Source organism: Myotis brandtii, unplaced genomic scaffold (assembly GCF_000412655.1).
Source record: "Myotis brandtii unplaced genomic scaffold, ASM41265v1 scaffold244, whole genome shotgun sequence".
Taxonomy (NCBI): Eukaryota; Metazoa; Chordata; class Mammalia; order Chiroptera; family Vespertilionidae; genus Myotis; species Myotis brandtii.
In genome coordinates this window covers 2,916,816-2,929,839 of record NW_005359225.1, presented here as the reverse complement: position 1 = coordinate 2,929,839, position 13,024 = coordinate 2,916,816, and the positions used below count along the sequence as shown (strand labels likewise).

The 13,024-nt window shown below is 36.0% G+C and overlaps 1 protein-coding gene across 2 annotated transcripts in view; it reads left to right on the top strand.

Moving 5' to 3' along the window:
• POLD3 (polymerase (DNA-directed), delta 3, accessory subunit) overlaps nt 1-13,024 on the top strand; it is a 59,139-nt gene that overhangs the window by 22,106 nt on the left and 24,009 nt on the right. Inside the window, exons 6-9 of one of the 2 annotated variants that reach the window (XM_014540420.1) lie at nt 1,051-1,306; nt 1,913-1,985; nt 6,603-6,768; nt 9,136-9,242. In XM_014540420.1, the coding sequence (XP_014395906.1) occupies nt 1,051-1,306; nt 1,913-1,985; nt 6,603-6,768; nt 9,136-9,242 (602 nt within the window). Of the gene's footprint in view, nt 1-1,050; nt 1,316-1,912; nt 1,986-6,602; nt 6,769-9,135; nt 9,243-13,024 lie in introns of both variants that reach the window. The other variant, XM_005867073.2, reaches the window with a different exon arrangement.

Sequence of the window (13,024 nt, the reverse complement as noted above, 5' to 3'; positions counted from 1 at the left end):
CCAGCCTGATCACCCCTAACCACCTCTATTTAAGCTCTTAACTGCCCCCTCTGCCAGTCTGGTCGCCCCCAAATGCCCCCCTGCTGGCCTGGTCACACCACGCAGCCTACTGTTCAGTCATTTGGTCATCCCTCACTAACCCCCCTGCTGGCCTTGTTGCCCCATGCAGCCTGTTGTTTGGTCGTTACTGTTACTGTGACGGTGTCCCAGACAATTTGCATATTCCTCTATTATTAGTATAGATTGGTTTCAGAGAGGAAGGGAGACGGAGAGAGAAACATCAATGATGAGAGAATCATTGATTGGCTGCCTCCTGCACGCCCCCTACTGGGGATCGAGCCCACAACCCTGGCATGTGCCTTTGACGGGAATCAAATCTGGGACCCTTCAGTCCGCAGGCTGACGCTCTATCCACTGAGCCAAACCAGTTCTGGCGCTTCTTACATGTTTTAATCATGATCCACTCTGGCCAGGAGAGTTGCCAGGAAATGTGTTAATATTTAGAGTTCTTAATTTTTAATTAGTTAGTATTTATTGCATGTCTAGCCCTTTAGGATGACATGGAGTAAATATTAAAATATTAAAAAAAAGGATTATTTGGTTTCCCAAGTATGGTGAAATTACTAATCTTTTATTATTGGTTGGTATATTCTTACTATTTAGAATTAGGATGCTTTTTTCAAAACAAGAATATTTAATGTGGTATAATAGATTCCATATCCTAGGGTTTTTGTTTTGTTTGGATTTTTATAAGAATTTATTTGAACCAAATTGACAACATGCTGAGGAGCAAGATCTCAAAACCTCCCCTATCCTACTTTTGATTCCAATCCTAGTCTTGTTACTAGCTAGATATATAATCTAAGACAAGTCACTGGCTTCTCTCTAATATTTATCTGAATGAGTGCTTTGCAGAAATAATTTCTAAAATTCATTCTAGTTCTGAAATTTTCTCCTTTAATAGTGTTAGGCTTAAAAAGTATTACATTGAAGAAGCAAGAGTTTGAAAGTAAGGTTCGATATTGACATTAATGTAACATTCTGTCTCAGGTTTAGTGCCATACAGTGTGCAGCTGCAGTTCCTAGAGCTTCTGCTGAAATCTCATCTTCTGAAAAATTTGACCAGTCAAATCTTCAGGTATCAAGTGAGACACAAGCCAATAGTGAGTTGACCACCAATGGTCATGGCCCACCTACTTCCAAACAGATTTCCCACCAACCTAAAGGAATTATGGGAATGTTTGCCTCTAAAGCTGCTTCTAAAAACCAAGATACTAACAAAGAAACCAAAACGGAAGCTAAAGAGGTAACAAATGTAAGTCTTCTTTAAAGGTAAACCTTTCAGCTCAGAATGGGTAACTAGCAAAGCACAAATAGTTCCAGTGGTAGTAGTTTGATTATATAAGGTTCCGATATTTAGTTCTATTTTTTATACTTCAGTTTGAATCCTTTAATTCTTGATATTTTCATATGAAACAGTCTTTTTCTTTTGATAATGCTTCTCACTAAGTCTTGAGCTACTAAGTGGTGGAACCAGCATCAAATCCACTTCTAATGATTACAAATGTAATGTTTTGCAGGGTTTTCCCCATCGATTACCATACTGCCTCTGATCTATTTTAATTTTGTCAAACTAAGTAGTTTTTAAATTCACTCAAGAAAATTTTAGACACATTCATGGATAGTAATTTTATAAGAACTGTGAGGACCTAAGCTTTGGAGATTAATACTGGTACGGGTGGGTCTGAATTTGTTCTTATATCTAATGCATACATGTTTGGCATGATTATATAAAGACTGAACCATCATGACAGTGTGCTCTGCTGTTGAAGAAAGTGTTTTTGAGACTGATATTTGAAGAGCAGCCTAAACACTAAGAAAAAAATTATGTTTTCTCTTTCTATACTTTTAGGCATCTTCAGTAGGCAACAAGGCACCAGGGAAAGGGAATGTGATGAGCAATTTTTTTGGAAAAGCTGCTATGAGTAAGCATGTTCTTACCTTCTTTTTGAATACTAATATATGAATATTATTATAACAACTTATTACCTATCTGAGGTGAAAGCCTGTTTTACCCATCTGGGACACTACCATGTAGCATTCCTGAATCTTAACATTAGTCTTCAGTATATTGATGAAATTAACCCAACTGGAATCGTGGATTTTATGGGTGAGTTTGGTTCAGTTTAGATCCTTTGGAGCAGTGGCCGCCAACCTTTCGGACCTCGCGGACCACCAGTGGTTGGCGACCACTGCTCCAAAGGTTTCCTTAAACCAGCGGTTGCCAACCTTTTGGACCTCACAGACCACCGGTTGGCGACCGTTGCTTTGGAGTGTAGTGTACTATTCCTATTTTTACCTCCTGCCTTGAAAATAAAAAAAATATTTGTTTTATAGAGCTCTTGAAAATGGGAATTAAAACAAAAGGGAGGCTGCCTGGTTAAGCAGTACAGTGTTGAGGTTAATATCTTGGATTCTGGGTACAGTTTGCCTGGTGTCACCATTACTATCCCTATCTCCCAAGGGGCTGCAAAAACAAAGCTTTAGCCTTTCTTTAGTTATTTTTGCAGATTAGACCTCAGTGTGAATTAGAAATGCTCAGATAGGGATCTAAACTGGCTTTTAAAAAATATCTCCTTTATTAAAAATATTTCTAAAAATAGGATTTCTTTCATATGGAAGGAACCAATAGTCACATATTTTCATACTTCTTATATCAAGTAAACATCCCCTGAGGGTATGTGGCAGAATATCAGGAAGAATGTAGGAGCCGCAGGATAATTATAGCATTTTTTTGGAGCATCAGTTTTATAAAGATTTTGTGGGGAAGCATTTTATTAAGGGCGTATGCAAGCAAAATTAGTCAGAATTCGGCTTTTCCGTGATGGTCCAATTGGTGGTTGGGAGAGGGGTTGGAGTGATAGTTTTTTATTTGTCATAAAAGCTATCCAAGAACATTTTTGTGTTCTGAAAGCATATGGAAAATTTGATACTTTCAGAATATTGGGAAGCACAATTGTATTCTTGCAAGTACAGTGAACAAAAGGCTCCCTACGTCTATGAAGACACATCATGCTAATGTCACTAGCCGGTGCGGCTGGTACTGCTCTGCCCACTGTACCTAATTAGATTGTGTGGTTTCTTGGCAGCCTCAATGAGGTTCACATGTAATGTTGTTTGCTTGCTTTTTATGCGTTTTAACTTTAATAACCAGTGAATTTTAAAAATAGCTATTTTTATTTATTTTAGAGAGGAACGGAGAGGGAAAGAGAGAAACATCAATGATGAGAGAGAATCATTGATTGGCTGCCTCCTGCACGCCCTCCTCTGGGGATTGAGACTGAAACCCAGGCCTGTGCCCTGACCAGGAATTGAACCCTGACCTCCTGGTTCATAGGTTGACGCTCATCCACTGAGCCACACTGGCTGGGTGAATTTTTAAATTAGTTTTAAAATACATAAGATGTGAATATTTGCTATGTAAAAAAATAAAATAAAATCAGCTTCTTCTCCGAGAAAATACCAAATGGCAGATGTCGCTGCTGCTTCGGAAGGGCCTGAAAGGGGGGGGGGGCAATCAAACTATACAGAAGTATACATTTATTTATTCATGTGTGTTATTTAGCAAGTATTTACTGACACCTACTATGCGCTTGGCACCATTATGCATTGGTGCTACAATGGATCAAAACATATGCAAACAAGATTCCTGCCCTCGTGGCCCTTATATTCATTCACATGGCAGAGACACAAATAAATATAAAAACAATAAAATAGTTAATGATTGTAATTGTTAGGCAGAGAGTAAAGGGTGTTATGATGGAATGTAATAGAGGAGTAAAACCTAAATAATATAAAATAATTCAATATTTACCTAATAAAAAGAATGGCTTACAAAGTTGATTAATGTTTTTTTCAAGGCTGAATGTTTACAGTTACATTGATGAATATTTTATATTTTACACATAACAAGGTCATTGCAATGAAAATGAAGCTTGAGAGCTAGATGAAGAGAGGTGACTGTGGGAACTTGAACATTTACAACTTAATGCTGGACAAGCATTGGCAAAGACGTGGAGAAGTTGAACTCTCATACATTGCTGTGGGGAATGTAAAATGATGTGCTCTCTTTAAAAAAAAGTATGGCAATACTAAAAAAAAGTTAAATCTAGAGGTATCCTGCAGTTCCACTGCCAGGTATCTACTCAAGAATTAAAACTGTATGTCCACACAAAACTTGTACACAGATGTTCATAGCAGCAGCATTAATAATAGCTAAAAAGTGGAAACAACCCAAAGGTCCATAATTTGATGAATGGATATACTACAGTGGCATATCCACACGATGGAATATTATTCAGTCAAAAAAGAATGAAGTATCGATACATGCTACAACATGGATGAACCTTGAAACATGAGAAATGAAAGGAGCCAAAAATAAAAGGCCATGTATTATTTGATTCCATTTATACAAAATGTCCAGAATAGGCAAATCTATAGAGAAAGTAGGTTAGTGCTTGTCAAGGTCTGGGAGTGATGAAAATGTTGTAAAATTGGATTCTGTGATGGTTGCACAAATGAAAAACACTGAATTGTACACTTTAAAAGGGTAAATTTTATGATGTGTGAATTATATCTCAATAACCAAAAAAAATTAATGCCTTTTATGTTAAAACAATTGCAGCTTTGATGACAATTAAAGTCATTGTGTTACTTTTCTTTGCTTGAAAAGTGGTTTTATATTTTCTTGAATATAAAAATGAGATGCTTTTAATTAGTCAGATGATACAAGTAACTTGACCATTCAGGTAATGAGAAAATGTGATTAAATTTTTCTTAACAGTTGCCTGAAATTGTTACAAATAAACTGCCTCTTTACCAGCTAATTGGCCAATTATAGTTTTATATGTGTATAAATTGGAGTTCCCAAAATGAGGTGAAATCAAAACAGAGAATAAAACTCTGGATGCTAAATCTATTTGATCAAAGGTATTTTAGTTTAGATCAGTTTTCTGAAATTAATAGCCTCTTTTTCTTTAACCCATGGGGTAGGTAGGAAATATTTGGAGGTTTTTCCTACTCATGATGTAATTTTGAAATAGATACTAACAAAATAATGTCAGTTATATGATAGAATGCAGAATTTGCATAAACTTTAAAGATGCACATGCAACTTCAGCGAACTTTTTTCGGGTCATGTTTACTCTTCTATATAGTTAGGTGGGAAAGTTTGAGAAGTACTGATACTTTATAACAGCAGTAGTAAAAATGCAATAGAGAATGACACCATGGTGGATTCAACCATACAGATTCCCCATTTAAGTTTTCAAAAAAGAAAGCATAAACAGATTGCGTGTTACACTTTTATCCATCATCTATTTTTTCAAATAATATACTTTATTTATAAACTATTATACTAAGCTATGTGTAACAGCCAAAAACTAAGATAGCAATAATTTTTTCCTGAACTTTGGGTGGTTTAAGCTATTTTATGACTTATAACCAAAACTACTTATTGAAGAGGCTGTTTACAACTTTCTGAGAGTATTGTGTGGATTTTCTTTTAAAAAACCCAACTATTACTGAATATAGCATATAGTTTCTGTATATTTCTTCTATAATTTCTCAGATGGAAGCCCCATCCTGCTTAAGTTTCTTAGTGTTCTGCACTACACCATAGTTGTTTTTGTGTTTTTCAGCTTGGTGTAGGAAAAGGGGTAAAGACTTTGAGCAGTTAAACTGGCTCTTCCTTTCCCATCAGTGTTACCTTAAAGTAAATCACTTAACCTCATATGTTGATCTCTTTTAATCCTTATGATAATCTTCTAAATATTACTCCAGTTTTTACAGAGAAGACGTGACTTTTAAATTAACTTGCCCAGAATGAAGTAGGATTTGAACCAAACTTTTCTGATTCCAAAGTAGTCTTTCAATTATATCATTAAGGTAGTCGGATATAAAAGTATGCAGGCTTAAAAGGATAGTCTAATCCCATATAATAAAGATGTATATGCAAATGGTCGTTACACCGTGAAGCATAACAACCGACCGCGTAACCACTGGATCATGGATCAGCAGGAGGGTGGGGCAGCGAGCTACAAGCTGGCAGTGGAGAGCTACAGGAGGGGGCAGGGCAGCAAGCTACTACTGGCGCACGGATTTGTGCGCAGGGCTACTAGTAGAAAATAAGATTTTAGCACAAATTTCTCTTGTCACTATTTGTAAGCTGTGTACTCTTGGGAAGCATTTTAAGTCCTCTGACTCTTCAATTCCTCTGAGCTAGTTTCCTCATCTAGCTAATGAGAATAGTGATATCTCATTTCTTTCCTAAGCCTTGCTTTTAGTATTACTTGCCCTGGGGGCTGTGATATTAAGAGGGATTAGCTGGAAGCAGAAAAGAAAACAGTAATATCGAGAGTGGTAGTTGGAAAGGAGAAATGTTCTCTGACTAGACCATGAGCTCTGTTAGGACAGGGAATGTATTTTTTCCCCCTTAGCCCCTGCTTTTAACATATTACCTGGCACTTAGTAGGCTGTCAAAGGAATGATAGATTAATATTGCCTGATGGGATTGTACATTGTCTGCTGTACTTGATTTGTAGATAAACTTAAAGTCAACTTGGATTCAGAACAAGAAGTGAAAGAAGAAAAAGTAGTGGAACAACCTCTACTGTCTGTCACTGAACCAAAGCTGGCAGCCCCTGCAGGTCTGAAGAAACCCAGCAAAAAAGCAGAGCCTGTTAAGATGCAGCAGAAGGAGAGAAAAAGGTAGGAAAATTTTGTCACTTTTGGGGAAAGTGTGTTTCTTCTGGGGTTGAGAAGGTCTGTCTGGGCTTATTGACAGCCGGCAGTTTTCAGTTGAGCACTAAATCCTACTTAATGCCATCAGGATACGGCTACATAACCAAAGTGAGGGAGAAGTTCAATAGCTTGTCTAGTTGTCTAGTGAAGCAGACCTAGAATCTGCATTTTAGGACATTTAAAGCCCAAAGTCTATTTTTTGGACTCCATTGACCTAAATCAATTGTTTTTTCTCCTTTATTTTGAATTTGTGGACATGGCCTAAGTGTGCCTGATGGTGTGTCTGTTTTTCACTTCAAATTGCAAATGAAAGGTTACTCTTTCCAGTCAAATTTAAGAGAAAAAGTTCTTTGTTTTCTTTTTATATCAATGAGTTTATTTTTCAAGTGGTAAAATGTAATTAGAAAAGAAAATAAAAAGCACACAAGCTGTTAAAAATGGATCCAGGAATTTGAGACACTACCTCATAGTTGGTAGGAATTAGTCTGTTGAAAGAAATTCTAAAGGACACTGTCAGCACTGATAGGCCCAGAAATACTTTACTTTTGTGGCAAGGTTGGGGATACTCTGATAGAAAACATCAACAAAATGCTGAAGTTTCAGGGTCAAGGCTCTGTCCAGTTGGCCTCACCTCCTAGGAACATGTGATATGGGTGGATTAAAATGTCCCAGCATGGGTACATTTGTTTTTGATGGTTATCGACAGGATTGCATTCAGTATTTCAGCACTAAGTATAACGTTAACTATATATTAATAGGTGCCCTTTATTAGATGGAAGAAATTCTGTTCCTAGTTTGCTGGGAGGTTTTATTATGAATGGGTGTTGAATTTTGACAGATAGTTTTTCTGCATTTATTGAAATGGTCATACAGTGTTTCTGTTAATATAGTGAATTACACTGATTGGTTTTCAAATGTTAAACCAACCTTGCATTCTTGGGATAAACCCCAACTTGGTCGAGGTCTACTAGCCTTTTTACATATTGCTGGATTCTACTTAATATTATAAGGATTTTTTGCCCCTACATTTACAAGGTCTATGGATCTTTTCTTTTCTAGTAACATTAATCATATTTTAGTATTAGTGTTATGCCGACTTATTAAAATTAGTTGGGAGGAGTTTAGTACTCCTCTGTTTTCTATTTGTATATGATATGTATTTCTCTCGTCAAAGTTTGATAAAATTCACAAGTGAATCTGGGCCTGGAGTTTTCTTTTTGGGAAGTTTGTTTTAAGAAATTAATTTTATATCTTTAAATAGAGCTCTTCAAATTCTTTTGTTCTTTTTGAGTCAGTTAGGTTGTGTTTTTAAAGGAATTTATTTCATCTAAGTTGTTGAGCTTATTGGGTAAAGTTGTCCATAATATATCCTTATTCTTTGAGTACCTGTAGTTACCACTGCAGATTCCTTCATTCTTTATATTTTTTGTCTTTTTTATTAGTCTTGTAAAAGGCTTTTTAATTTTATTAATCTTTTCCCCCAAAAGTAATGCCTTTTAGCTGTGTTAATTTTCTTTACTTCATTGATTTCTGCTCTTATATTTATTATTTCCTTCTATTTATTTTGGGTTTAATTTGTCTTTTCATACCTTAAGATAGAAAAATAAGTTGATACTTAAAGTTATATAAGAAATAAAATACTTGTAGATATAAATTATGTCTCTAACATACAGTGGGCCCTTTAATGAATGAATAATGTGATGGAGTATCCAGAGGAGCGAAATAATGTCAGGATGGGATGGAGTATAGGTTTTTTATTATGTCATTAGATACACCTTGAGGTCTAATGCTTTTGCTCATATTGTTTTTTTCTCTATAAAATATGTACCCCTTTTCTATCTGATGAACTTATACTTAGCTTTTAAAGTTTTTAAGTAAGACTCATGTCCCATAACATTTGTCCGATAAAATGATCACATTGTATTACAGTAGTGCTTATACCTGTTTTTCCAGTTAAAGCTCCTTGAGAACAGTATTTTCTTGATCCTTACATCCTCATTGTTTAGCAAAGAGCCTCATATATGTAGTTAGTAGCTGCTTATTGAATGCTTGTTTAATTATTGAAAGGCCAACAGGGGCAGTAAGAATTTAGGAAGATGCTCAATAATCTGGTAGTAGTTTCCAGTGGTCTAGAGAGAGCTAGAGAAAATTTTTATTCTGGTCATCCCATGAAGTAACCTAGTTCTGGTCAGTTAGCCTTAAAAAGAATTCTTATTGATTTTTCTGTCCTCTGGAATTAAGACCATGAGTTATGATGCAAGACCCATAGTAGCATATGAATACTTATAATTTTATTTTGTGTAACATGCTTCAATTTTTCCTGGATGGCCACAGGGGGAAGCGAGTGGAGTTCTCTGATGATGAGACAAAAGAAACTGTAAACATGAAGAAAAAGAGGAGAAGACTTAAACTTCCTGAGTCTGATAGCAGTGAGGATGAAGGTGGGTATTGCTATTAATTTTTGGCTAGTAGGATTGTCTGTCAGTTCAGGCTGTTATAACAAAAATACCATAGGCTTGGTGGCTTACACACGGAAATTTATTCCTCACAATTTTGTAGGCTGAGAAGTTCAAAATGAGGATACTGGCTGATTCAGTTCCTAATGAGAGAGCTCTTCCTGGTTAGCAGAAGAACATCTTTTTTGCTCTGTCCTCACATGGCAGGAAGAGAAATCCTCTTTCTCATGTCGCTAGTAAAGGCACTAATCTCATTCATTAGGCCCCGTTCTCTTGATTCAGTTACTTCCCAAAATCCACACTTACAGGGACCATCACATTAGGGACTGGGGCTTCAACATAGGAATTTTGGGGAAACATAAACATTCAGTCCACAGCAGGGGTCAATTCTTACTATGATGCTCAAAGAGCTAAAAAGTAATTTAGTATGGGTCACAACTACTCTAGTAATCCTAGCATTCAGACACATATAGCACCTATTTCTGTTTAAAATCTACTTTACTTTAGCCTTTTGACCAGAACTATCATTTTCTTGTAATTTTCCAAAATAACAATACAAAGGAAAAGAAAATAAGGATTATTAACATATATATCATCAAAAACCTTTTCTTTTTATTTATTTTTAAATTTTATTTTTCAATTGCAGTTTGTATTCAGTATTATTCTGTATTAGTTTTAGGTGTGCAGCATAGTGGTTAGATTACAATATACTTTACAAAGTGGTCCCCCGATATTTCAAGTACCCACTTGGAATTGTACATAGTTATTACAATAATGCTATGTTCCCTGTGCTGTACTTTATATCCCCAGGACATTTTTGTAACTACCTTCACCTTTTTCACCCAGCCCCACAAACACCACTGCTACCACCACCCTGGCACTGTCCCCCCATCTGTTTATTTTCTGTATCTGTGAGTCTTTTTCTATTTTGTTTGTTCGTTTATTTTGCCCTTTAGATTCCACACATAAGTGAAATCATATGGTACTTGTCTTTCTCTGTCTGACTTATTTTACTTAGCATAATACCTTCCAGGTCCACCCATGCTGTTGCAAATGGTAGGATTTCATTCTTTTTTATAGCCAAATAATACTCCATTGTATATATGTACCACCACTTTTTTTTATCTACTCATCTGTTAATGAGCACACATCTTGGCTATCTATGAATATAAAAGACTAATATGCTAAGTGTCCGTCCAGGTAATAACGTCACAAAGCAACGCCCGGCTTCCTCTCCCTAGTGATGACTAGCCTCTTGCAGTTTCTTCAGCCCAGGAACACGACTTGCTTTAGAGCCAGGTGGAAACATTTTACACTGTAACCAAATGTCTGTGAAGCGTTTTCCCGTGCCTCATTTCATTTGATCCTCACAGAAGTCCTGGAGTAGGTAGATAGGAGACTTGGTGGAATCCTATTTTCTTTTCATTAGCCAGAAGACGGAGATTTAGAAAGCTTAGAAACTTGACCTGACTGAAAAGAAGTAAGAAATGGTGGACCTTGAAAATGACTTCAGGTTTTCTCACTGCACAGATTATAGTCAAACACTGCTGCAGTTAAATATTTTACCCTTCGTTCTCCCTGTGTGATCTACAATAATAATCTGCTTCATGTTGATGTTTACTGCTGTGTTGCTGACAATTACCTTAAAGAGAAGTTGGAGTGCTTCACTGGGCTGGAAAAGTTTACATCAGAAAGCAGGTCTAATTAAGCAAGTTTATTCTATATCTATAAAAGGCTAAGTTGACTCGCGCATGCACGATACATATAAAGCTCTCGCTGGCGCCATTCGCATGCGTGTGTTTCGATTTGTCATTGTTGATCGTGAATTTGGTTGACACTTCTATTATAGAGAAAGGGTGAATAGCAATATTAAAATATTTCTTCTAATTAATTTCCTTTCAATGTGCATGAATCCATGCACCAGGCCTCTAGTTGTAAATAATGCTGCAATGAACATAGGGGTGCATATATTCTTTCATATTAGTATTTTGGGTTTCTTTGGGTATATACCTAGAGTGGAAATGCTGGGTCATGAGACAGTTCTATTTTTAATTTTTTGAAGAACCTCCATACTGTTTTTCATAGTGACTGCACTAATCTGCATTTCCACCAACAGTGCAAGAAAGTCCCCTTTTCTCTACATCCTCCAACACTGGTTGATTTGTTGATGACACAGTTTCTGACAGGTGTGAGGTGATATGTCATCATGGTTTTAATTTGCATCTCTCTGATGATTAATGATGTTGATCATCTTTTCCTATTTCTTTTGGCCATCTGTATGTCCTTTTGGGAGGAGTGTCTATTCAGGTCCTCTACCCATTTTTTAAATTGAGTGGTATGAGTTTTTTATAAATTTTGGATATTAACCCCTCATTGGATATATCATTGGTGAATAACTTCTCCCATTTAGTAGGTTGTCTTTTCATTTGTTGATGGTTTTTTCACTGTTAAAAAACCTTTTTAGTTTGATGTAGTTCCATTTTGTTTATTTTTTCTTTTGTTTCCTTGACTTAGGAGATATATTAGAAAAAAGTATTGCTAAGAGAAATGTCAGAGATTTTATTGCCTATGTTTTCTTCTAGGAGTTTTAGGTTTCAAGTTTTACATTTAAGTCCTTAATCCATTTTGAGTTTATTCTTTTTTTTTTTAAAATATATTTTATTGAATTTTTACAGAGAGGAAGGGAGAGGGATAGAGAGTTAGAAACATCGATGAGAGAGAAACATTGATCAGCTGCCTCCTGCACACCTCCCACTGGGGATGTGCCCGAAACCAAGGTACATGCCCTTGACCGGAATCGAACCTGGAACCTTTCAGTCCGCAGTCCGACGCTCTATCCACTGAGCCAAACCGGCCAGGGCTTGAGTTTATTCTTATATATGGTATAAGAAAGTGGTCTAGTTTCATTCATTGCATATATCTATTTTTTCCAGCACCATTTCTTGACTAGACTGTCTTTACCCTATTGAGTGTTGTTGCTATATTAATTGGCCATATAGGTGTGGGTTTATTTCTGGCCTCTCTACTCTGTTCCATTGATCTGTGTGTCTGTTTTTATGCCAGAACCATGCAATTTTATTATAGTCTTATAGTTTGAAATTAGGAGTGTGATACCTCTAACTTGTTCTTTCTCAAGATTGCTCTGGCTATTCGGGGTCTTTTGTGGTTTCATATAAATTTTTGGATTATTCTAGTTCTGTAAAAATTCCATTTGTATTTTGATAGGGATTGCATGGAATCTACAGATTGCTTTAGGTATTATGGGCATTTTAATTATGTTAATTCTTCCTATCCATAAGCACAGTATATGTTTCCATTTGTTTGTATCTTCTTCAATTTCTTTCTTCAGTGTCTTAAAATTTTCCAGATTACCAGTATTTTACCACCTTGGTTAAATTTATTCCTAGGTATTTTATTTTATTTTGATGCAATAGTAAGTGGGATTGTTTTCATAATTTCTCTTTCTGATAGTTCAGGGATTTTCAATCTTTATCATCTCATGGCACACATAAACTAATTACTAAATTTCTGCGGCACCCCAAAAAATACATTTTTTGCTGATCTGAACAAAAAAATAAATCTAATTTTGATTTATTCAAACTGGAGGGCTGTTGTTGTGTTGGCTGTTGTCATTTTTTTATTTGACAATCTAAGGGAAAAGAGGTCATTGCCCCTGACTAGTCAGGTATTGCATGTTTTAAAAATCCTTGCAGCATACTGGTTGAAATTGCTGTGATAGTTCATTATCTACACTAATAAAAGAGAAA